Raw genomic sequence first — 26,978 nt, forward strand, 5'->3', positions numbered from 1 at the left:
TTTGTTTTCCTTTGAAATAGTTTGAATTGTTTTTAGAGTTTGACATTTTCTCTGTTCCTTCAAGCATGTGTAAAAACACAAAAACTCTTCTTTCATAGAAACTAAACCATACTTAATCCCGTGCTCTGTTTTATTTAACAAACCATGCCTATTCAATATACCTAGTATAAATGTTAAGCAATTCAGTATACCTGGTACAGTGTTAAGCATGTCACAGTTGCTCAGATATCTATTGAATGCAGATAAATATGTATGTACATTCTTTCATGTGTGTGTAACATTGTTTTCATTTGATGATTTTACAGATTTTTGTTTTGTTTTTTATTTGTTTATATGTTTTGTCTTTGTTTTGTGTTTTTGGTTTTTGAGATAGAGTTTCTCTGTGTGTAGCCCTGGCTGATATGGAACTTGCTATATAGACCAGGTTGACCTCAAACTCAGAGATCCACTTGCCTCTGCCTATGAGTGCTGGGATTAAGGGTGTACACTACCACTGACCAGCATTTATCCTTTTGTTTTTGTAGATAGGGTCTCCCCAGCATCCTTGGCTGTACAGCAGCTCACTCTGTAGAATAGGCTGGCCTCAAACTGAAGGGAATTGGCCTGCCTCTGCCTTGGGTGCTGGGACTAAAGGGGTCATCACCAGGCTCAGCTTCAATGTTGTCCTTGTGCTCTCTTTTTGCTTTGGTGTGGTGTTAGTAAGTACCCCACTACTGAACTGAGTCCCGAGTCTTTGCATATACTTGTAACAATTTTGTTTCTGTAACAATTCTGTTTCTATAGCCTAGAATAGTTACATGTAGATTCTTAGTAAAAGAGTACATTCAACTTTGTTTCAATCCATCAATAAAAACTGTAGACTTTCATATTTGACTCACATTTTTTGTGAGCCTTTCTCTCTGGTACTGTTTGTAAAGTTTTTGCCTCTGATGGAAAAATAGTATCTTTCTTGCAAGTTTGACTTAGCCCATCAGTAGTGCAGCTGAACACAGTTTTGTTTATTTACTCCTCTTTTTCTCACTTTGTTTTTTATTATGTATTTATTTTGTCTTGTTTAGTTAGCATGTGTGTGAGGCCTTTGTATAAGCTTAAGCACACACACCCACATAACACAGCAGGGGAGGGATTTAAGGCTATTAATAAATAATAATTGTGGTTGTCTCACATTATGAATGTACTTAAATGTCACAAATTAAATCTTTTAAAATGATAAATTTCATGGTAATTAAATTTTACTATACATTAAAAAGAATGAATAACTTAAAATTTTAAATGTATTGTATTTACCAAAGGTGTAATGCTGTTTTTAGAAAGATTTTTGTTGTTTTATATGTTTATTTACAAGATGCATGCAGTGCCACTAAAATGTCTAAGTTTAGTTATATAAATGTAATGAAGCCCATATAGTTCACTTTAAAAAAAAGTGTAATATTTAGATGATGTGGACTGTCACCTTTTCTGTCAATAATGAAATTTTTCTTTCTTTTAGCTTAAGAAAATCAGATCACTGCTTGTTGCTGGAGCTGCACAATATGATTGCTTTTTCCAGCATTTACGTTTGTTGGATGGAGCGCTTAAGCTGTCTGCTAAGGATCTCAGATCCCAGGTGGTCAGGGAAGCTTGCATCACTGTTGCGTAAGTGTATCCCTCTCCTGCTGAGGACTTTTGTGTTTTGCACAGGGTCTTACTATGTAGCCCTGGCTCCCTGACTGTCCCGTGTTTTTTGTTTTACTCTTTACTCTTTCAGGCCGCCTCCCAGCTCCCAAATAGATCACACAGATACTTACTATTATAAATGTGCAGCCTTAGCTGGGCTTGTTTCTTGTCAGATTTTCTAACTTAGATTATTCCATCTAATTTTTGCCTCTGGACTTTTACCTTGCCTTCTGTATACCTTTCTTTACTTCTTATTTTATGTCTGGCCCCTTCTTTTCTCACTCTTTAATCCTCTTTTCAGATACTCCTTTGAGTTATTTTCTGCCTGCTAGCCCTGCCTATCTTTTCTCCTGCCTTGTTATTGGCAGTTCAATTCTTTATTAGATCAGCAATCAGGTGTTTTAGACAGGCAAAGCAGCACAGCTTTACAGAGTTAAATGTCACATAAAAGAATGTAGCACAGGTTTGCATCATTAAACAAACATTCCATAGCATAAGCAAATGTAACACTTCTTTTTTTGTTTTTTTTTTTTAAATGTAACACTTCTTAAAATAATATTCTAAAATAGGCTATGAACTCACCGTGTAAACCAGGCTAGCCTCAGCTCACAGATTCCTGCCTTCCTCTGCTTTTCCAAGTGCTGGGATGAAGGGTATGCACCACATTTCCTGGAATGCTAACTTTTTTTTTAATGAATGACTACAGTAGAATATAGTATCATTGAATCATTGTTCAGTAAGTAAAGCAGTAGCAGGATCACCCCAAAGAAGCTGATATGGGATCCCAGAATCATTTTTATTGTACGCATGGATTCAGTTATTATGAATTATTATGTCTCTCTTCCTTTCTTTCTGTTGCTTTTTAAATTTTCTTCTGCTGAAATTATGACACAGTGATGGAATGCTAAGCTACTATGTGTCAGGCCATGGGTCCAGTCCCTTCCGTAGTCTTTACCCCAGCCTTAGAATACCAGCCTCCTGGGGATGTTTTTGGTTTTGTTTTTTTGCCAACTCCATGTGTATAGGAAAAAAATTAAATGGTCTAGAACCAGCTATACTTACTTTTCCCATTCCTAATTTGGCTAGGTAGTAATTAAGTACCCCATTTCTGATATCTTAGCAAATTTGAATCATAACACCTTAGTTTGTCACAATCTATGTGTACATATTCTTCCCCTGAAACTGCATTTACCATTGCGCTTGCCTGAGGAGTGTTGTTGCATATGTGGTCATTTAAGTATTATTTGAAGACAGGGAATACAAAGCTCCCTCCAGTACATCTTCTAGTTACTGTTGTGTTATTGTTCTAAGGAAAGAAAGGGGAATATAAAAATTATGAGGAGTGCAAGAAAAGGGGGGAGCAGGTGGCCTCATTAGCTCTATAGATGACTTGTAACCAAAATATGTTACCAAGGTTGCCAGGTGATGCCAACATACCAAAATGATGATATATCTTTGGGAAAACAAACAAAACAGAAATTGATTAATGTAATCTTGGAAAACACACTTAATTAAGGGCCAGTAAGATGGTCCAGTGGGTCAGAGCGTGTACTGGTAATGTGAATTCAATCCCCTGGACTCAGGTGGTAGGAGAGAACTGATTCCTGAGTGTTGTCCTCTCATCTTGACATGTATGCCATGGCACTCATACATACACAAAATAATAAATAAACTTCTTTTTCAAAAATATACTTTAAATTAGACTAGAAAAACTGCAGAGTAAGTAAATAACTCTTTGCGGGGAACGTACAGTGAAAGCAGAACTGAGTAACTTGAACGATCGAAATGAACAAAGCAGTCACTGCTGACCTGATGCTGCCTTAGAGATGGAGGCTAGGGTAGGGACTTACATAGAGCAAGGCAATCTCACCAAATTAGGAAAACAGAATCAAGTTTCAGAAAGCTGGGCTAGCCAAGATTAGTATACAGAACAGTGGAAAAAAGAGACAAACCACCCAAGAGCTATAGAAATCGATGTGATCCTAGGCCTAGCTGAATAGCAGTCTGTGCATGAAAGCTACAACTCACTGAGGAGTAGCGGAAACCACTGCTTCCCAACATGGAGGCAAACCCCAGTTCCCAGGACTCATTCAGGACAACTTTTACATCTGACTTTCCAGAATCCTAGTTAGTGCCCAGCACATTCTGCAGAGACCCCAGAAAAGCCCTTGTACAGATTGGACTAAACCAGCTGCTGTAGGTCTCACCTCTCCCAGGCATATTACCTACCTACTGGAAAAGAACGTATACTCGAAGACACTAGACTTGAGGACCCTTTTTGCCTAGGAATCAAGAGATTGGAAAACTGACTGTGTAACTGAACACTAGTAAATAACTCTTTAGTCTTGAGTACCTTTTTGAATCAAGAACCTTAATTTTCGGCACAAATTATATCCCAACCATGTATTTGCAATAAGATGGTAAATTGTTGAGCATATTACAGACATGTAATCCTAGCACTTCGGAGGTGGAGATAGGGGGGTCCAAAGTTAAAGATCATCCTGGGCTATGAATGAATTCAAGGCCTGCATGGGCTACATTAGACCTTGTCTCCCTAAAATAAAACATTAATCAAATAAAGATTCTGTATATGTTGAAATTACTAATTTCACAAGTATTGTTAAAGCTGTCAGTAATGATGACTTCCTTTCTGAGTGTTTTAACTGAAGCTAGTTAGGGCTAGGCAGAGAGCTCAGTGGGTAACCTTGCTGTGCAGCATTAGGAGTGCGGTGTGTACTTCTAATCTCAGCACTGGCTAAGTGGAAACAGGAGGATCCCAAGATTTGGTGGCCAGGCAATCTACTTTAGTTGGTGATCCCAGGCCAATGAGAGAGAATAGATGGTATTCTTGAGGATGACTACTGAACTTGTTCTCTGTCCTCTACACTCACATGTGCACATGTGTACACATACACACAGAATGAGAGAGGCACATACACAGAGTGAGAGAGAGAGGAGAAAGAGAGAAAGAATTACAAATGTGGAGAGAAATTACGGATGTCCTTAAGATTACTGAATTTAGGAGATACTAGAATTTTAGTAATGGGTTCTTAAATTTTGCCATAAAGAAGTCAGAATATTTGTGACTCCCTTCCCCCACAAAAAGTAACTGTACCACTAATCAAAATAGGGAATGTTTTTCGAAACATTTATTTGTGTAAGATTTGGAACTTAAGAGTAAAATATTTTGGACTTTGGGTTGTTGATGGATCGAAGTAGAAATATCTGAAGAAAACCCACAATTATAGTAATAATTTTATTGAACGTTTACTTAGCTTTCATAGGTTGATGCTGTGATCATATAGCATCTGTAAATGCCAAAGGAATAAATAAAACACCATATTTTGTCTTTGGATCGCCAGGTACTAGGTGGGAAAAAGGAGAAAAGGTATGATACCTGGAGGGTGGAGGCAGCTCAGTTGACAGAAGTATGAACTAAGCCCTCCTTGGCTTTGAAGAACGGCACCTCCTAAGTGATGCACAGGTGCAGGTGGTGCAAGAGGATCAGGAGTTCAAAGTCATCGTTGGCTACAAATCAAATTTTATGCTAGCCTTAGGGATGAACTCTTCCTCAAAATAAACAAATAAAAAAATAAAAATTTTCTGTGTTCAATATTGAAATTTTTGTTTTCCTTTGTAGCCACCTTTCAACGGTTTTGGGAAATAAGTTCGATCACGGCGCTGAAGCTATTGTACCTACACTTTTTAATCTTGTCCCCAATAGTGCAAAAGTCATGGCGACTTCTGGATGTGCAGCAATCAGATTTATTATTCGGGTAGGTTTCTCATAGAGTCCCACGGCACCCGTATACTTAATTTAGTCATATTATTATTATTATTATTATTATTACCTCTAAAAGAAAGATAAATACTTTTGAATTATTTTTCTGATAATAAAAGCAGTGCATAGTTAATATAAAACATGTAAATGCAAAAGATTGACAAATATACTCATGAATATGGAACACAATCCATATATACAGGTATATTTGTGTACTTGTGTATGTAATCACAGATGTTGTAGGTAGTCATTAAAGCAGCAAACAATATGCGATGCTATATACATAGAGATTTTGATAAAAGTTAATGATATTATAATTTCATAAAATATCAGAAATGGAGTACTTAATAGCTAAATCAAGAATGAAAAAGGTACCAGTCCATAGGTGACACATATCCATGCATAGATTATCTATAATGAGCATTTTAGTGTTTACGTCGCTAAAGAAAAGCACTAACAATTAGAAATTGGAGGGCAATAACTATTGCTTACTGGACTCTTAAGAGCTGTGCGATTCAGCCAGAATGAAAGCTTGTTTAAAGTCACCACTTCACTGTAGTTGAGTCTGAGTGTACTGTGATCTCACTGACATGTCAGCCCTTTGTGTTGACCTCACAGACTTTTTCTGAGCATGAAAACAATGTGTCTTCGTTACATATTGGTGACTTCACAACTCTCTTGAAAACTATACCATCATCATTATTACTCTGATTTGGGGAATTTGGGTTTCTGTAGATCTGATTTGCAACTCTTTCTGGCTATTCCATAGCTAAGCCCTTGCGTATAAGACACACAGAGGCACTACATGATGTGCACAGTGCTTTCATGCTTTTCTAAAATATCTTTTTCAGCATACCCATGTACCCAGACTTATACCGTTAATAACAAGCAACTGTACATCAAAATCAGTGCCTGTGAGGAGGTAAGTTTGAGAGGGGAAAGGTTTTTAGTATAAATTTTACTATTAAGTAATACATTTAATTGTTTTTGTTTGTTTGTTTTCGAGACAGGATTTCTCTGTGTAGCTTTAGAGCCTGTCCTAGAACTCGCTCTGTAGACCATCCTGGCCTCGAACTCACATAGATCCACCTGCCTCTGTCTCCGGAGTGCTGGGATTAAAGGCGTGCGCCACCACTACCCGGCTTACATTGAATTCTTAATTTAGTGTAACTTCTTAAAATTACCTTTTCCATTATAACAATGATATCATTTTTCAGGTTTTATTTTACCTTTATTCTGTGTGTGTGTGTTTGTGTGTGTGTGTGTGTGTGTGTGTGTGTGTCTGCACGTGCACACATGTGTATGGGTATACACACAGGAATGCACACTTGTCCTCGTACTCTTGTGACGATCAGTAGACGTTCTTTTTTTAACCATGTGAATCCTGGGCCTCCAAATCAGTTCCCCAGCCTGGGAGTGAGCACCCTTCCTTACCTAGCCATCTCTTTAGCTTATGGTACACATCCTATTTGAGGGAAGGGGGATAAAGCAACTGTTGTGAGCGCTCATGTTTAGCAGACTTATCACTTCAGGTGTGGTTTATGTAGTTCGCCAATTGCCTTGTCCTTCCGAGTACAGAGTTAGGAATATAGAATTCTACAACTGCACTATTATATATCTCAGTGCATATGTAAATTATGGGGCTAATGAGTTCACTCTAGAGACTGCAGATGAAACATTTAAGGGTTGTATAAGACAGTAAATAGATAAATTAAGTCTGTTAGTCCCTCTCTTTTTCTTTATGATTTCTGGGAAAAAGAACATTCATTCATTTTGAGAAAAGGTTTTACAGTATTTTCAGGCTGGCCTTGAACTCATGGTTGTTCTGCCTTCAGTTCTTGAGTGCTGAGATTTCAGGTGTGCACCATCTTACCTATCTTGATTTCATCAAAACTTACGGGCATCAGCAATTAAGACATGAAGGCTAATAATGTAGTTCGGTGGTAGAGCATTCCCTAACACTTAAGAGTCAAGACTACAACAAACATAAGGACCGTATTTGTATCTTTAGGCCCAGTATTTGTGCAGTCCAATTTGCCCTTTGTCATTGGACAAAGACTGGATAAGGCATTGTGTTCTTTACGTGATTTAAAATTTTTAGACCAGTTCTGTGGTCAACTCTTTGAAATCTCAGCAGTCAGAAAATAGCAGCCCATAGTTAAATCTGGCTAACAGCCCATTTAAAAAAAAAAAAAAAAAAAAAAAAAAAAACTATGAATGAAGAACAGAATGGCTGACATTGAAAATTAGAGGGCTTAGGAGAAAACACACATAAATTTGCTTTAAAATCCTGTGTGCACATAATCAAGTAGAAACAAAAGTTCTAGACAGTCATGTATTTATTGGCTATCACTGTATATTTTATTCTTTCTGTGTATGATGTATGTTGGGACTGCATAGCACATGTGAAAGTCAAAGGACTACTTTGTAGAGTCATGTGTCCCTGCAGAGCCATCCCTTTGGGCTCCATCATAAACATTTTACTTTTAATGAATATTTTGAAATTAAATTATAGGATTTGAAGTCCCTTTAAGTTATCAAGCATAGTAATATTAAGTCATTTCGATTAGTTTTTTTTTTCTAATTAAGGTAATCTTTGTTTTATATGCATTGGTGTGAGGTATCAGATTTTTTGGAACTGGAGTTATGGACAGTTGTGAGCTGCCATGGGGGTGCTGAGAGTTGAACCCTGCTCCTCTGGAAGCTCTTCATCACTGAGCCCTGTCTTGTGTGTTTAATTCAGGGGCAAAATGAAGTATTTTGAAAGAAAGTATGAATGTGTTTCTCAGTATGTTTAATTGTGATTTAGCATTTATTTTTCAGGCGTTCATTTGAATTTTTAGATCTGTTGCTGCAGGAGTGGCAGACTCACTCACTGGAAAGGTAGGCTCCCTGCACACCTTGTTCCCCTTCCTTCTCACGGCGGCAGTCATCCAGGAGCATGGTTACATTGTCCTTAGAGCTGAGGTGCTCTGCACAGCTGTGAATAGTGTGGCTTTGGTGGGCTGTGTGATGGCCCCTTAGGTAGAGTAGGGTATGTAACATCCTTCATGTGGAATTAGGAAAATGTTTTGAAAAGCACTATAAGAGGTAGATTCCTTGAATTGCAGTCTCTCATGTAGTGAATGGTTTGTCAGAAGTAAGAAAGGGGCCTCCTGTTTGAAGGAAGATATCTAAAAAACAAAAACAAACAACAAACCAAGAATTTGTTGGACTGTTTCTCCACAGTAGCTGACAGGTGTCACTGGACAGCAGCTATTGTAATGGTGACATGAGGGAGTGTGAACAGCTAGGTAGCTCTGCACAGGGCTGTGTAAGTACTATTTTGTGCTACTTTTATTTTCCAGGCATCAGAGATACCCTGCATTTTTATGAGTATATTGCTGATTTCTAATTTAATAGAATTCTTCACAGTTTTTTTAAAGAATTTTTAAAAAATTGTATGTGTGAGTATGTCCATGGAGTATGGGTACCCTAGGAAGCCAAAGGTGTCAGATCCTTTGAGGCTAGAGTTACAGCAAGCTGTGAGCTGCCTGATGTGGGTTCTGGGGATCAAACTCCAGTCATCTGCAGAACAGGATGTGCTCTTAACTGTTAAGCCATCTCTACAGCTCTTAAAGGTTTTTTTTAAATTTCTTTGTTTTTTAATAGGATTTTTTTAAACCATAAGCATGAAGTAATTCAAAGGTTTTTATTCAAGTTTTTGTTTTGTGGCAGGTATTTATGTATTGGTTAGATCAGTGGTTCTCAATCTGTGGGTTGCGACCCCTTTCATAGGAGTCACATATCAGATGTCCTGCATATCAGAGCTTTACATTGCAATTCATAGCATTATGAAAAAAATTACAGTTATGAAGTAGCAATGAAATAACTATTTGGTTGGGAGTAACCACAACATGAGGAATTGTATTAAAGGGTAGTATAGCATTAGGAAAGTTGAGAACCACTTTCAAAATTATGAAAAAATTACAGTTATGAAGTAGCAATGAAATAACTATTTGGTTGGGAGTGACCACAATATGAGGAATTGTATTAGAGGGTCGTATAGCATTAGGAAAGTTGAGAACCACTGAGCTAGATCATACTTGCAACAAATAGTTTTTTACAATTGTAGGATAGTAAAGAGCCAACCATACGAATATTTTTCATCCTCAAATTTATAATAAGTTTTAAATTTAAATACTGAATATTTATTTACCTGTTGTCAGAATACTATAAAAATAATTACTTTGAGATTTATAGTCGCTGAATTATCAGAAGGTAGCAATATATGGGTGATATGTTTAGGGCAAATTGTTAGAAACTCCTATAATCTTTGAGCATGCCGTACCTGTCATCCCACCTAGCTGAAGGGTGGGGAGAGAGAACTAAGTCAGGTTGGCTCAGGCTGCATAGAAAGATTTTATCTCAAAGAGTAAAGGGTGGTAGGTATTGTATTACACACTGGCAGTCTCAGCACTCTGGAGTCTGATATAGGAAGATTGTTTGGGGTTCAAGACCTTCCTGGGTTGTATAGCAACACTCTAACTTTACAAAGAGAAAGGAAAAGGAGGAAGAAAATGCTACAATCTTCATTATTTCACTAAATACTCTTCCACTTTTCCCCTTCCTTTGGGGTAGATATGTACCATGTAGGAAAAACTATTATTCGTGGTGAAATATAGTATTAAGTATTAACATAAAGATGCATTTATTGTGTAGACATGCAGCTGTCTTGGTTGAAACTATTAAGAAAGGAATTCATGATGCTGATGCTGAGGCCAGAGTGGAGGCAAGAAAGTAAGTCTGTTCTATATTTTTTGTGAAAACTTAATTAAACATACTTTGAGGTATTTTTGTTGTTGTTGTTCTTAATGAATTACATTGAGAGATGATTGTATCACCAATATCTCCGTTATTGTTTGACTAACACTTCAGCAGAATTGAAATGCATTTTATCCACGAACTCTTTGCTGGACATAGAACATCATCATTGTTCTCTTTCCATTAGAGAGTATCCACTTTCATTGTCAATAAGAAAACTGCATCTGTTCAGTAGGTATTATGCTCCTAACACTAAGTAAGGCTCTTGGTGCACCCTTCACTACTACCCTTTTTGAGACAGGTTCTCACTTTGTAGCTCTGGCTGATCTGACTCACTCTGTACACCAGCCTGGTCTTGAACTTACACAGATCCACCTGCCTCTGCCTTCTGCATCACCACAGCTGGCTTATTTTTAAATTTTTAATTCTGAAGATATTCCTGAAAAAGTGATACTGTCTCCATAGATGCGTCTGAAGTCTTAGGTTGGGGGTTCACTCAGGGCTATATGAACTGTTAGTGACACAACCAGGCTGTGAACTGAAACCTACTTTTCCAAAAACCTGCAATTTTTCTATGGGAATTTACTCAGTTTACCCAACTTTCACCTGACCCAGTGAATCCATTAAAAAGGTATGAGTTTGTATTCCTCCGGTCATGACAAGCTATTACTAATGTCCTTTTCTTTTCTTTACAGAACATACATGGGTCTCAGGAACCACTTTCCTGGTGAAGCTGAAACGTTGTATAATTCCCTTGAGCCGTCATATCAGAAAAGTCTTCAGACTTACTTGAAGAGTTCTGGCAGTGTAGCGTCTCTTCCGCAGTCAGACAGGTCCTCATCCAGCTCACAGGAAAGTCTCAAGTAAGGTCACACACTTGATAGTTATGTGTGCTCCTCTCTAACTCCTTCAGCTGAAGAGCTTGCATCTACTAAGACCTTGAAAAGATGACTTGGTTTTACTTAATTTCTTTGGTCTACTGTTAGTGTTAGACCGTATACTAGTTTATCTGTTTTTTTTTTTTTTTTTGAGTTTTATTTTAAGAATTTAATGATCCACATTTTGTTTCTATATGTTCATGTTTGGGAACATTCGACTTCTGTGCGTTTCTTTATACCGTAAAATCATTGATACGGTGAGTAGTGCATTTCCAGGACACGACATTGGAGGAGTCACATGAGACAGAACCTTGTGTGCTCTGCTGCCTGTATGCAAGTAATAACCACACTGTCTCTTTCTTCTAAGTAAAATACTTTAGGACGCAAGTGACTGGTAGTGCTAACATTGAGTTGTCTGTGTGCTGAAAACCAGAGTGAAGAAAGTAACTTGATCTCTGTTTTTTTCATTGCCAGTTACTTTGTTTATTGCTAGTTCTTGAAAACAACTGTTTTTAAAGGAAGATTTCTCAACTTTCTTGATAGTTGCTGTTTCATTCTTAAAGTGTTCAATTAAGTCTTCCTACTAAAGCATTTTTTTTAACCTTCCAGTCGTCCTTTTTCTTCTAAATGGTCTACAGCGAACCCATCAACTGTTGCTGGAAGAGGTAATTGCTTCTTTGAATAAGAGTTATAGTTTATTTTGTCACTAAGCAGTAGCCTTTAAACTGCTTTGTTGTAATCTGCAATGAGAAAATATTTTCATAACCCAGGGTCACACATGCGTGCACACACTGTGACTCTGTGTGCATGTGTATCACCCTAAGCTTTGGGAAGCAGTGCTTACCCAGACTGTTGTGAACAGTTTTCTTTTCTGTTTTATGTATTTAAAATGCTGAATAGGACCCATGTGGTTGATTTCACAACCATTAACGCATGCTGGCTCATAGTATGCTAAAACTTCTTTTAAAAACTGAAACTAAATTTCAGAAGTTTAATGACTTGGCTCAGACTTCCTGAGAGTAACAAACCTTTATTAATTTTTCAATATTCCCATTTCTACAGTAACGTTTGCATTTTCTAGTAGTCGAGAATAATAATGCTGTCATGTTATAGGGTTTTGTTCTCCCAAATCAATCCTAGATATCACCTCTTCAAATACCTGTGGGAGAAAATCAAAACAAAGAACTATTCAAAATTACTGACTGAAACTATAGTCTCATAACAAATGAGGCACTCTGACTTGAAAGTGACATTGCAGTGCTGTCTGTCCATTTGGCCACTGCTGCCTGTGGATCATGTGTTGCCATAGATTTTTTAGCTCATGATAGTTTCCAGTTCTTGTGTTATCGTTTGTTTGCAACAATATAAACACAGGCTCACTTGTTTTCTATAGTGTCAGTGGGAGGCAGCAAAACCAGCTCCCTTCCAGGAAGCCTGCAGCGTTCTCGAAGTGACATCGATGTGAATGCTGCAGCTGGTGCCAAAGCGCATCATGCCGCTGGACAGGCTGTGCGAAGTGGGCGGTTAGGGGCAGGTGCCCTGAATCCAGGTTCCTATGCATCGCTTGGTAAGACAGCCAATTGCATTCTTTCCCGGTCTCAGTGAAGACAAAATGATATGGATGATCCATGTACCTATCAGCCACCTTGTTTCTACTTTTCCCCATTTTCTTCTTGTCTTGATTAAACGTTGTTCTTGATTCCACGATTGCCTATAGGATTTTCCTAACCGCACTAATGGCACACCTACCCACTGGTTATCTATTCCTTTACCTTTGGGGTGAGGGAAAACTGTGGAGACCTTCTGTGACTGATCAAATTTAGATATGCGTTCCAAATGTTTGTTGGGATTGGTTGTTTGAAGGCTTAAGTCACAAAACAATCCCACACCAGTTCAGAATTATGGATAATAAGAGAGTTATTTATTTAAGGCGAAAACTTACAGATCACTGTCCTAGACAACAGTCCTCTGTGCAAACAGGAATAGAGGAGCCTGAAGCAAGAGAGAGCGGGCACGCATTTTCTGCTGCTTATACAGTATGAGAGACCATGCTCAAGTGGGCTGGAATCTTAAAGGCTACTGGCTGAAGGAGCAGAATGTGCTCCCACGGCAGTTGTTGTTGTTGTTGTTTTTCTTGTATGTTTTCAGATCCATCAACTTTAAAGTTTTAAGGTTGGTTATCCCTGTTATCTCTCTGTTGCGTACTTCTGTTTTCCTTCTGCAGTTGTAGTGATGGACTGGCATACAGTGAAGAGCACAGAGATTTGGGACATGAATTTGTATGTGCTAGAATGGCAGGCACTGTTTTAGAATGATGAAGTAAGGATAGATTAGTCAGTGCATGGTGTTGAGACAGGTATTTCCAATTTTTATAAGTATAAATTATAACCTGTTATACACACTGTTATAATACATTCTAGATGACCAGAATCTGGAACAAAACTGTAAGACAGCTGTTGAAAACTGAACAGATAAGGATTCATCTAATCTCACATCACAGAAAAAAAAATAATGTCTAAATATGAAAGGCAACTATGGTTGAAAAGTCTTAGATTTTAAGTCTGATGTGAAAATATAAAATCAAGTAGCTGTGAGACGATTTTTGTCACATTCCACAAGAAAAGCTACGATGGCAATGTTTTCCAAATTGAATGCAGATGTGCTTACATAAATCATAAAAATAAAATACCTAATCGCTGCTGCCTGTAAACACCAAAACAAATGTTGGATTTTAACCATGGTCAAACAAATGCAATTTAAAAGACTTATAAATATAAAGGAATGGTTAGATAAATGACCACTGTCATTGAAAATGTGATGAACAGGGCCTTATCAAAAACAGTGCTGAAGTGAATTAATATGATACACTATTTTCTAAATGACAATTTAGTGTGTGAAGCCTTTTTAAATGTTATGAGTTTAGATCCAGGGCCATCAGATTGGCTCAGTAACTAAAGGCAGCTGCTGCCAAGACTGATGGACTGAGTGTAGTCATCAGGACTGACATGACAGAAGATGAGACTTACTACTGTAAATTATCCTCTGACCTCCGTATGTGTTCCATAGCACATATGGATAGGGACATGCATACACACATAATATAATAATAATGGTAATAATAATAACAATAAACTTTAAAAGTTTTTCAATAATCTAGTATTTAAATAATAATACCAAGCAATAAAAAAAAAAACCTTCTACCCCAGAATTTGGTCTGTTGTTTTATGCCCTCATAATCTGATTTTCTTTGGAATTAAGACATTCCCTTACTCTACCTGTGCATTGTTCACTAAATAGAATCTTGTGCTGTTTAGCAATATCATCATGGTGTGATGCTTTTTTTTTTTTTTAAGATTTAGTTATGTATACCATGTTATGCCTGTAGGTCTCATTACAGATGGTTGTGAGCCACCACGTGGTTGCTGGGAATTGAACTCAGGACCTCTGGAAGAACAGTCAGTGCTCTTACCTCCTAGCCATCTCTCCAGCCCCTGGTGTAGTGTTCTAATGGTATGCATGGTCTCCATGCTACAGATGTTCCTGACTGCAGACATCTGGGTAGAGATGGTGTTTAGAAAGACTGTGGCACTCCTAAGCTCCACAGAATGTGCTGGAAACTCTGGGCTTAGCTTTGTTTTAGTTTTGTTATGTAGAGCAGGGAGTAGATTCCCTTGAGAAGTGGAGACTAAAATGGCCTCTGCCTCAACAAAGCTTTGAGGGGTTGGCTCAGAGGGTTCTGTCAACCTAATGAAATAAAAACTGGTTACAAAAGGGGAGAGGGAGAAGACGAAGAAAAAAAAAGAAAAGGAAGGAGGAAGAGAAATAAAAACAAACTGAAAGCTAGGTATTTTGGTGCATGCCTTTAGTCTGAGCTGGGGAGACATAGATAGATCCCTGGGTTCCAGGCCACCCAGGGCTGCCAAGGGAGACATTATTTCAGTGAAAGAAAAGGAAGTGAAAACATGGTTGGGATGTTTCTCTCAATGGTAAAGCACTTGCTACACAAGCTTGAGGATCTGAGTGCAGATCTGAGCACCTACCTAAAAGGTGATAGCAACACACACCTTACCTCTGTGCCAATGCATCCTCATATGCTTGTGATTGGTGGGCTCTACTTTCTTCTACACTGAGTCTTGTCGTGGATGAGCAAACAGAATTTAGAATGAGTATATCATTCTTTTTCAGCAAACACTTCTTGCATTTAGTTCTTAACAGGGCTTCTGATAGGTACTGAGGATCTGGTAATTCTGTGCTCAGATTTTCAGTCTGTTCAAATGTTGATGAGAAATAAGAGACTAAAGGTTTGTTGACTTTGATGGGTTTTTGACTTAAAGGTCCTGGTGTGACCAGATGTTTAGGAAAGAGTTGGTATAAAATGAGTATTAAAAGAAAGAGTAACTTTAAATTTCATACAGTCTTTAGTGTGCTTGCCACTGGTTAATTTGCTTTTATTTTCTCTAAAGCACTAAATTCTTTGGCAGAAAGGTGGCTTGAGTGTTTTGAAATTTACCTCTTAAATTCTGTAGAGGAAGCTTAGTGTCATACAAGATGGTCAGGGTGTGTGTGTGTGTTGTGTGTGTTTATATTGGAGGTAGAGCTCGTGGTAAAATGCTTACCTAACATGCATGCATATTTTTATACTTATTCTCAATAAGTGGGTTTATGGAATCAGTTGAATGGAAAAGAAAACAAATAGTTTGGGTAAGGTCATTTGGAGAAAACTAAAATTCGGTTGGTTGTGGAAGAAGTTCGCAATGGAATCTATAAATTATTCCCATGCTTGATGGACAGGAAAGGGGATGAAAGAACTTTGAAGCTCCTCACAGTTCTGGCACTTTTCTCCTTCTCCTTTTAAAAATATTTTTTGGAGTTACATTTGCCTGTTGACAGATGTGGCTAGTCCATTTAGGAAGAAAGAGGTGCAGGGATAAAGAGAGCTTCCTGGTGCAGCTCCTGTGAAAGCTGAGAGGAGAGAATGTGGAGAGCAGGCCTGGGAGGCAGCCTTGCTGTGGAGGGCAGCAGTTTCTCAGAGCCAGTGGAAAAGGAAAAGGAGGGAGTGGTAGTTTCAGACATGGTGTCTGCAGCAGTAGGTGGGTATTAAGGAGAATATCATTGGAAGATTGTAATTTTCTCCCTGGGAATTCTTGGTCCAAGAAGAGACTTAAGATTTTCAACAGTCACTGAATGGGGTACAAGAGGATGGACATTTTTGGACTTGGTGTACTGCCATACATTTGGGGCTCATGACAGGTTTATTAGTGTTTAAGATCACACAGCAGAACCAACAGGGAGAAAGCCTGGTCCAGTTGTCTGGGTGTCCAATGTATGCTTTAGTTTTTACTCTAGGGCTGGGCTTAGGTAGACTCCTTCCTCTGGCATGATTGCAGCAACATGTCAACACGTACATCTGCCAGAGACACTCATTTAAGACTTCTAGTCCAGGGTGGAGTAGGGAGAGGGGGCTGCAAGCCACAATTATCAGAATTCCAGACACCCAGAAGAAAGTAGATGCTCGCCACAAATCATACTGTTTCAAAGTGGTTCAGGCAGACTGCTGTGCCTCTGCTGTCACTTAACCTTATTTTTATAGGGGAGCATTCAGAGCTGAGTTAGCGGAAGCCAGCGTCACTCATGAACAGGACTTGCTGAAGAGCAACAGCACCCAAGCATGGTGGCATATATCCATGACTGCAGGGAGGCTGGGGCAAAAGGATTGTGACACCCTGGCCTCAAAAACAGTAGTATTGTTGTCGGTCCTACTATGTTAACTCTTCGTTGTGCCAGCTCTTAAAGGCCAGGTCTTCAGTAGTAGACCATGTGGCTGTGTGATTTTTCGCTATCAACTCATGGAATAGACAGAGAGTTCTTAGGTTGATCCCCATGTGTTCAGAGAAAAGGAGCTGAAAGTTCAGAGAAAAGATGGGATTTGTGAGCAGCCAGATGGCATACTGAACCTGTACAGTGAATTGTTGTCTTTAAAAAGGAAGGGGAGGGGATGATGGCATCTTCTTTCTAATACACTAAGTTTTCCTCTGTTCTTTGCTTGCTCTTTCATCAAAGAGGACACTTCTGACAAGATGGATGGTAAGAGTTACTTTTATAATTCTTTTCCACATTTCTATTGGGTTCTTGTTTATTCTTTTATAATCTTCAGAAAATATACTAGTTATTAATCTAGAATTTTAATGTGAAAATGGCTACATGACTCACTGGTTGAATTTTTAGTTACTTATATCCATTTCAGATCTCCTTGTACTTTTTTTGCAGCTTAAGTCAGGTACCTAAAATATTTCACATGAACCCTGAAAAATAGGACTCATTTTTAATTTCTTATTTTCTTTTACAATACTGGATTCAGAGGATGGAAAGGGCTCTGATACGTCTATTGCCTTAACACATGAGACATTTAATTAAAACTGAAGTTTACGCTTTGCTTTTTAAATTCCAATGTTCAAATTATGGCAGTTTAAGAATGAGATTCTTAGAGAAAAATCCAATTTATGTAATATCTAAGTAAAATGTTGAATCATGTCCCACACTACCCCATCACCAAACAGTATGCGTTGTCATGGCTGTTAAATATGCCTCAGTAATGTGCTGAACACTGTCTTCTTAGTATAATCATAAAGTAAGATGTTCAAGTCCTACTAAATGTCTTTAAAGTATTTTTATAAACTTGACACTTTTGGAAAAAAAAATTATGGCAGTTTGTCTGTAGTTACTTAATTTAGTAACAGATCTGTGCAGTGTTCTGTGTGACACCAGAGAGAAAATCATCATGGTTTTCTCTCCAGTCTGTCAAGGCCTCTAGTATTAAAATTTGGGCTTTCTTAAAGAATTTGTAGAAAGATACTGAAACAAGACACTTTTTCTCTTAATTATTACACAAACTCTACAAATTGACCTCAATTTTTTTTTCTGTTATAATGAAATGGGAGCTTTATTTAAGCTCGTGTTGTGAACATGTTATTTTTAGTATCTTTTAAAAGTATTTCATAACTAAAACGTTTTGAATGAAATAACAGCCTTCAGGAGGGGATTTCTTTCTCCCTTTCTCTTTCTTTACTCTTAGATATCCTCTAACATTGATATTGCTGGAGTATTTAGAAAATTTATCACTTATTAATCAAAGTATTTTTCTTGTTTGGGTCATAATCAACCACTTTTTTGTTTGTTTGTTTGTTTGTTTTTGTTTTTCGAGACAGGGTTTCTCTGTAGCTTTGGAGCCTGTCCTGGAACTAGCTCTTGTAGACCAGGCTGGTCTCGAACTCACAGAGATCCGCCTGCCTCTGCCTCCCGAGTGCTGGGATTAAAGGCGTGCGCCACCACCGCCTGGCTAATCAACCACCTTTTTGAGGCTTCACTGCTGTTCACTCCCTCATTTTAAAGTGTGCCATGTGCATCCCTGCCCTGTAGTACTAGTGTGTTCTCATGGGTGTGCTTGCTCGTTTCAGCAGATCTCACACACATTGTAAGTAATTCTGCTGAGTAATTAGCTAAGGACAACTTGTTGGGTCTTTGAATTTGCATGTTCTTTGGTGAAAAAAAATAGACAAATGGAACCTAGGTCATGGATTTGATTTCTATACTAACCAGTTATTTGTTTGTATTTTTCCTAGTAGCTTTATGGGCTATCTTTTGAAAATGAGCACAAAATATTTCTGCTTTAGAAAAGTCTATATTAGCCTTTATTTCAAAGGAAAAGTAATTAAAGAGTTAAATTGTTCTTAATTAATCTTTCAGATTTGTTCCACCCTTTTAAAATTTAAGAATGAAATACAGAAGTGTTAACTAAAGAAATTTGCTATTTTTAGTTGTCTGGTTTTAACTTTTTTTGGTGTGAGCTATTCTTTTCTCATTTGAATGTTTTCAAGGCTAAAGCCTATCTGACTAAAAGTTATGCTCTGATTTCACGTTTTCAGATGAATCTTGGGGGAGGGGATTATAAGGTAGCATTTTCAGAATTTGTTGAAATATTGTTTTATTTCTCTTATTTAGGAACAGCATCTGAAGATGGTAAGAAGTAAATATTTTGTTAGTAACACAAATACCTCTACCACATTATTTTCATTGGTAGGACTTAAGTGTTGAAACTAAAACAGGCTAATTGATCTGCAGACCTTGGTCATTTGCCAGCTGTGGCAGCTTCTGCATCCCACATTTGGTTGTGTTCATTGTGTGTAAATTTTTTTCTAATTCTTCATCATGCAGTTTTGCTTTATATCTTAGATCATCTCATACTAGAAAACATAATTGCTTAACATGTTTAATAAAATCTTGTATATGATTTCATTTTTCCCAGTAATGACAATAGAAATGCTTTCCTTTCATTTTTGCTTTTAAGAAAGTTAATGCCAAGTCATTTCTGCTTTGTAGGTATGCTGCTTTATCGTTGGACATCAAATACTTTTATTCCATCTATTTTTAATGTCTCTTGTTAATTTTGAATCAGTGACTAGGGAATTTTCAAATTGGGTTTGAGAATATAAGTACTTGCTGCATATACTTTTCTGAATCAGTTCACCTGGAAAAAATATTCATTGCTTCTGAATTTGTAGAAGTGAAAAGAACTCAAGTTTTATATTTATCTTTCCTGAAGACTTTCTCATTAAAGATGTTTTTTCTCTAACTTTGATATGAATGGCAGCTTACTTCAGCTCTTTTTAATTTATAGCATTAGTATGTGGCTAGATTGTGGATGAATTCTTTATTCAGAAGTAATCACTAGGCCTCACTGCACTGCTTTTCAGTTATGAGGACATTCTCTCTAGCCCAGAGATGTCTGAGGCTAGAGATCCTAATGTCCTAATGTCTGAGGGGCCTGAGTGTGGGTTCCTGGGCCTTGTAGTTGACAGCACTCAGGCTGTGCCCATGATGCTCTGATTTTGCCTCTGCTTCACTCTGGCCTCCTTTACCTTTTCTGACCTCACCCAATCCTGCTCCTCAGTATGTTCTTTCCTAATGAGCACGGCCATACTGGACTAGTCAGAATTTTAGAATTCCCTATAAATTGTGCCTCGTAATTTTTTTAAACTGTGTGCAACATCGTTGTATATCTATCTCCTTGATACTGTTTCTGGAGAGCACCAGAGTGCCTAGCAGTAGAGATTTTACTGTTGCTGGTTATTGCTAGTGGCAGCTTATACAGACAATTTGATGAACATATTTTCTTTAGTTCAAGAACTCTAGAAATAGCCAGGTGAAGTGACACATGTCTGTAATCATGCCAATCTCAGTGGGTTTCAGGCCAGCCTGATCTACATAGTGAGTTCCAGCAGGATCAAAGACCCTGTCCTTCTCCCCTCCCCCCAAAACTCTAGCAATATAGTGAAGATATTTGTAGTCTGGTCTTAGCGAGGGAATGAGTGGAGGTAAATGTGAAAGGAGTGCATCTGGGAAGTGCTCTGCTGTAGGTACTCAACTTCCTGAATTTCTCCTAGTAAAATGGTTGGTCAGGAGAAAGGAGTGAGCACAGCCGTGTGTATCGGTGCCTGTCTGATCTAAAAAGATTTCTTGGCTGTGGCATCTCTTCTGCAACCTCTTTAGAAGTACACTGCCAGTTAAAAATATTGCTTGGGGCTGTTTAAATCTCTGGAGTATGTTTGAGGACGATCTTCATTTCCTAAGAACTGGAAATTTGGGGGGATTTTGTGTTGTTTATTTGTCTTTTGAGTGTCTCACTATGTAGAACACTCTTGCATCGAACTTCAAAAGAGATCCAGCTGATTCCTAAGTGCTGAGATTAAAGGTATATACTACCATGTTCAGCATAATTAGTTATAACTACTATATTAATAGTAAAAAACTGAGAGTGAAAGTCTTCTATAGCTTAATTTAGTTTTTATATAGAATATATATAAAGCAATATATTCCTGGGCTTGGTGCTATACAGGCTCTAGTCCCAGATATTTGGAAGCTAAGGCAGGAGACTCCAGAGCCGAGGAATTCCAGACAAGCCTAGGTGAAGTGCCATCTCAGGAAGCAGACCCTAGATGTGTACCTTTACATTTGTAAGAGATGTGTAACGTGTAAAGAATGGCTACCTTATTTCAGAAGTTAAAAAAAAAATGAAAATAGTGGTGATCCCTTTTTTATTACTAAATACTATTATAGGGAGTATTTTAATTGTTGATATTTAATCCTCAGGTCGGGTGAGAGCTAAGCTTTCTACACCACTTGCTGCTGTGGGGAATGCCAAGACCGATTCTAGAGGAAGAAGCCGGACAAAAATGGTGTCTCAGTCTCAGCGTATGTACTGCTCATCAGTCCCTCTGTCTGTCATTCTTCTGGGATGAATGTGTTTCTTTATATTGCTTGTTAGGAGATGAACAGTGGGTAAATTCAAAGCTGGTTTTAAAAACGACAAGCCACATACTGAGTTCTTGTTCTGTACTTTAGGTTCATCATCACCTGACAAAAATGAAGGTATTTTTTTTTTTCAATGTTTCGGGTCAGTTGTTGTGCATGTTTGGGAATTTTTTTGAGTGGGTGTTGTCTTGTGTTTGTGTTACTAGGGCCACATCATTGACCTCCACCCCTTAGAAAGAAAACCTTCATCTTCTATACAGATGTTTGCATGGAGATACTTTAAACACGAATCCTTAAAGTCAGGGTTCACATTCTACTCAGAAACTTGCAGGTGTGGAAAATTGTGCCTTTAGAGGCAAAGTGATCTTTAAGTATTAGGTAAAATCTGTTTCTGTCTAGTAGACGCTATGCAAAGACAGATAAGTAGTATCTTCATATTCTCCCCAAAATTTGTTTGATCGTCTTAAATTTAGTTAGTGTTTTGGGCAGTCTATACTGACGTATATAGAGAGAGAATATAAGCTGAAGTAACCCGGTCTGGTGAATTTCATGTGACTTTTGAGGTTTATGTTCTTACTGTTTCACTAGTCACTGAGTTCCTTAAAAGACCAATTAAAAAGCACAATTTTAGGACTAGGTTAAAATGAATAATCTGTTTCTGTATGTTCAAATACAAGTACTCTAAATATAGTGCCATGTTCAACAGAAAATAATTTTTTCCACTCCCTCTTGACCAAGAATTTGTCCTCAGCACTCTCTTGAAGATCAGGTAGTTTTCTAAGAAGTAATGAGTAATGTTCTTCTGTGTAACCTAATTGTCTTTGAAAAGAATGGGTTATAGATGGCTGTCAGGTTGTAGATGTCCCATTTGTTTTATAACCTGCTTGCTGGATCTTGGGATCGGGGAAAGAATAAGGCTCAGAGAGACACTAGGGCACCTTGAGAACACGTGTTACAACACTACCTCTTTCTAGCTTGAGAATGTTCAGCAGACTCATATTGGAAGCTTTCTTCATGAGTCCTAAAATAAGCAGAGAGGTCCGGTAGAATTTGTTTACAAATGAAGACTACTCACAAACAGCCAGAATGACCGATGTCTTGTAAGGCTATGGCTTTTCTCTGACAAATCAAAAGTAGATGATAATACCACATTCTCCCGTGAGTCTGTGAGCTTTTGGAATGATTCTTAGAGTACATTAATTAGCAGGGTAGCCTCCCTTCTCCTTGTGTGCCGCCCAGACCAACATCAGTACAGCCTGGGAACTTGTTAGAAATACAGGGTCTCATGTTCCACCACAGACCTACTGAATCTGATCACTGAGTGGTCTGTGCTTTAGTAACATTTGAAAACTTTGGACCTATATTGCCCAAGGTGGAGTCCTGGCTCTTCTAGGTTAAAGTTACTGTATTCCTCTGTACCTACCAGTTTAGCACGATTAATGAAAACCCTGAGACAGAAATTGGGGTTCAACCTGAAGGACAGAAAAGCAAAACAGCCAGCCACTGGCTTTTACCTCTACCTCAGTCCGAAATGGCAATCCTGCTTTCAGGAATCTCAGAGTGAGACTGTGTGTGAGAGCTGTCTCCTTCTGCTTTGTATTCCTCTCTAGTGCTGGGATTAAGGGTGTGCACCACTACCGCCTGGTTTCTATAGCTAACTAACATGGCTACTGGGATTAAAGGTGTGTGTCACCACTGCCTGGTGTGTAAGGCTGATTTACTCTCTGAACTTCAGGCAAGCTTTATTTATTAAAATACAAATGAAATATCATTACATACCCATAAAAAGTAGAGGATAATGGGACTGTCATGAGCATCAAATGATAAAGCTTATTTAATGCAATTAAAACAGCATCTAATTGAGCGTAAATGCTATGACTGTTACCTGATAAGATTGTCCTTGTTGGACTAGAAGGACAGTTCAACAAGTTAAGAACACTGGCTGTTCTTTCAGAGGTCTTGGGTTCAATTCCCAGCACCACATGGCAGCTCACAACTGTCTGTGACTCCAGTTCCAGGGGATCCATACATTCACACTAGAGTATATATAGGCAAAACATCAGTACATATTAGATAGATAGATAGATAGATAGATAGATAGATAGATAGATAGATAGATAGATAGATAGATGATAGATAGATAGACCAAAATAAAAATACAGACTGTCCTTGTTATTATTCATAATAAAATAAAAACTGAAATTCATGTTGCTGTTACACATTTCTATAACGTGAAATTCTTACTGCCCTCATGAAACAGAAATAAGCATAGAAGTTAGAATGTTTAAAACATAAAGATAATCAATCACAAGTTGTCCATGACCGGGATTTAAGGATAAAACTTAATTGTGAGATAATTTTCTGACTTCTTGGCCTTTATCGGGACCCTCCTTTTCAATCATTACCACTTCAATTCCCCAATGATAAACAGAATTAATTTACATTTGACTTTTGAAACCTCATAGGACTTTAAGATCCTAAGACATTTCCACTATAAAGTCATTCAGGACTTAGATCATATTAGAAAGATTTATTTGTTTGCTTGCTTATTTATTTGAATGAGTATGTGTCCACTTCAGACTCTTTATTAAAAAGAGTGTGATGTGTGTGCAAGTCTCTTCACAGCACATTTGCATAGGAGTGTTTGTGACGTCATCCTCACTCTGTTGTAGTGATCCATGAGGGTTGCATGGTTCTGTATTAACCATCCAGGGGAAAGTAGAGAATCTCTTGGATCAAAGCAGGTGTGTCCAGGTTCACAGAATAAGTGAAAGCAGACCTAATGGAGAGACTCCTAGATTGACTTTAAGAAAGAACTGTGTCCTCGCTTTGTTGGTAGGGACTGGTTGTGTACAGATGATGTACAGCCTGTCAGCAGCTTTCTCTCTTCCCTACCTCTTGCTTTTCTGTGAATCTTAAGAAAAATTAAATTTGTAGCTTTTTCATCTTTTTTCTTCAGCTATAAGATGTGATATTTGTTCCTATATCTAATTTTCAATTAAATGTTTAAATAACAAAATTGTAAACATTTAACGACTTAGATTTAGGACTCCCATAATGGACAAGCTGAAGAATGTACATTGATGTTTGCGTTTCATGTCATCTGCTTTGTACATGAGTGTCAGCTGGAAAACTGTTCAGTGTGCTGCTTATGTGACAGACATTTGTGCTATGGAATTTTTTTAAAGTTTGTTCTTTTTTTGTGTTAGGTTTGTTTTTTTCCTGAGAACTGACTAAAGCTTTGTTATTTTCATCTGCCATCCATTTTAAAACTGCTCCTCCCCTCTTCGTGGATTATAACCCTTACCCTAATTCTGCCTTTACACTTGTTCAGGATCACAATCTGCTAATACCATTGGTGGTAAGAATCTATAGACTTTATGTGTGCACCTGTTGTTTGGTCACCTATTTTCATTAGCAAGAATACGTTCTATTCAGCAGAAATTCCTATTAGATAATATTCCACCATTCTGTGATTGTACTGAAGCAAAAACTGCTAATCATGAGTTCTATTTGGCCTGTCTTCCCAATATCATGAAAGCCCTAAAAATTTTAAATTATCCAAGTTGACTCTACAGATATAAATATTAAAAAAAGATGGGGGGGGGCTATAGTAACATTTTGAAATTCAGCAACACAAAAAAATAGTTATCCAACTTCAAGTTTTCTGTCTTGGCCGTTTCTGTTCCATAATATTTTCTGGGGTGAACATGCCTTTTTCTTTAATTCCTTGGTGACTCTACTAGAGAAAGAGCCTCAGTATTGTAAGTATAAATGATTCCTAGTTATCGGTGCTAGAAATACCTCAGTCTTTTGGGGAAAGACGGGGTAGTACTTATGTGGAATGTAATGCCAGTGTCATTCCTTAAGGAGAAGGCATGAGTGTGTTTAAATATCTAGAGAGTGAACTTGCATACTTTAATCAATTCAGTAAATGCAAAATAGAAAGAGCTGTCAGTATGCTTCTAAACTGCACTCTTACTGTCTGCTGAATAGACCCACATTTCAAGGAGTTCTCTAGTCTTTCTTACCAGTACCTCCACCCACACAAATTTACTACTGGTTTTAACAGAGTTCATACTGTATGTGCTCAGTTCGTTATAGTTTCTGTATCATTGCAAGTTTTCTCATAATTTCCATTGGCCTATCTTGCATTGTGAGTTTGTGGCATGTTGGGTGTTTGGGTGTTTGTGTGTATGTTTAGTTTAGATATTGCATGGAGAAAACAGATGCCTCCGCTGTCCTCCAACAGCGGAAAAAGAAACCAGATTTGAAGATTCTTCACCTGCAACATCCTTAAAGTTTTTGAACAACAATCATTTTAAAGTAGACGAGTAACGAGTAATCTCCCCTTCTACTCAATAAGTATATTGTTGACATCACAGGAAGCACTGCTGCTTCATTTTATAATATTGCTATCCCCAATGGAATATATATATGCGTGTACTGATGACATTTAAGAACTGAGAGTTTGGACTAATCAAACCACACCCAGGAAACACAACAATGATGATCACAGCAGACCATATCTAGCCTGTTCATGTTTGTTAGCCTGCAGAAACTAACACAATCAGAAACTTTTAAAACTTTTGTTTTTGAAAGTTCCCCAAAACTCATTAAAGTTACTTTAATACAGCTGGCAAGAATTTAAAAGAGCGTCCTCTATAAGGAAGATGAGACAGCCCTCTGAAATACCTGCCTGGTACACGGTGCCATTTTTGACAGCCAGTGCTCATTTCCATTGGCATTCGAGTCTTTAATCTGCTGGTTGGAAATGAGACCCAGTTGAGAAAGATTGTGCGGTGTGAGCAGTGACTGCTACAGTGTAGTAAACGTGGGTAACAAAGAGAAAACGTTTCCCTGAAGGTTTATTTAAATGCAAGTTTAACTTCTCTGTAATATTGCCATTCAGTTAGATTGTAATTTTGAGCTATCTGATCCATTTTTTATTCACATTTTTTACACATAAAGCACTTCAATCAACAAAGTCATCCTTAAAAAGGCATCCTGTGTGTTTCTAGTTTAAAAATGGGTTTCTTCCTGAGTATGGTTGTTCATGTCTACAATCCTATCACTTGGGAGGTAGAAGCAGGGAGATCGCTTCATATTCTAGAGCAACTTAAGATGTTCAAGAATGCATTTCTAACTAAAAATGCAATTCTTAACGTTGCTTAATCCATACCCAGATCTCTGGGACTTTTTCTGGCCCTCCCTCTATATCTCCCTGACTACGTCTCTGACTTCTTTGACATTTCTCTCGGAGTTCTGGTCTACCCTTAGTACTTATGTGTCCTAGAATGTGGCCAACCAAGAGCTCTCTGCCTTCAAATAGCAAAAACAAATTTCTCTTTCTCAGCTGGCCCAATTTTTTTCAACATTTAATTTAAACTCAGTGCTTTTATTTGTTCTTTGACAATTTCATACATTGTATATTATGTATCTTGGTCATACAGTCTCTCCTGCCTTTCTTCCTAGTCCTTCTTTATCTTCCCCCTCCACCTTCATGTCCTTTAAAAAAAATAACCAGCTGAGTCCTGTTAGTGCTACCAGTA

The 26,978-nt window shown here is 37.9% G+C and overlaps 1 protein-coding gene across 5 annotated transcripts in view; it reads left to right on the forward strand.

Moving 5' to 3' along the window:
- Clasp2 (cytoplasmic linker associated protein 2) overlaps positions 1–26,978 on the forward strand; it is a 197,881-nt gene that overhangs the window by 104,305 nt on the left and 66,598 nt on the right. For all 5 annotated transcript variants that reach the window (XM_038321526.1, XM_038321528.1, XM_038321527.1 and 2 more), the window contains 9 exons: positions 1,490–1,635; positions 5,297–5,432; positions 6,289–6,359; positions 8,261–8,320; positions 10,139–10,216; positions 10,936–11,103; positions 11,728–11,783; positions 12,512–12,685; positions 21,265–21,366. In XM_038321526.1, coding sequence (XP_038177454.1) covers positions 1,490–1,635; positions 5,297–5,432; positions 6,289–6,359; positions 8,261–8,320; positions 10,139–10,216; positions 10,936–11,103; positions 11,728–11,783; positions 12,512–12,685; positions 21,265–21,366 — 991 coding nt within the window. The remainder of the gene's footprint in view (positions 1–1,489; positions 1,636–5,296; positions 5,433–6,288; positions 6,360–8,260; positions 8,321–10,138; positions 10,217–10,935; positions 11,104–11,727; positions 11,784–12,511; positions 12,686–21,264; positions 21,367–26,978) is intronic.

The sequence above is a fragment of the Arvicola amphibius genome, chromosome 3, assembly GCF_903992535.2.
Source record: "Arvicola amphibius chromosome 3, mArvAmp1.2, whole genome shotgun sequence".
Classification (NCBI taxonomy): Eukaryota; Metazoa; Chordata; class Mammalia; order Rodentia; family Cricetidae; genus Arvicola; species Arvicola amphibius.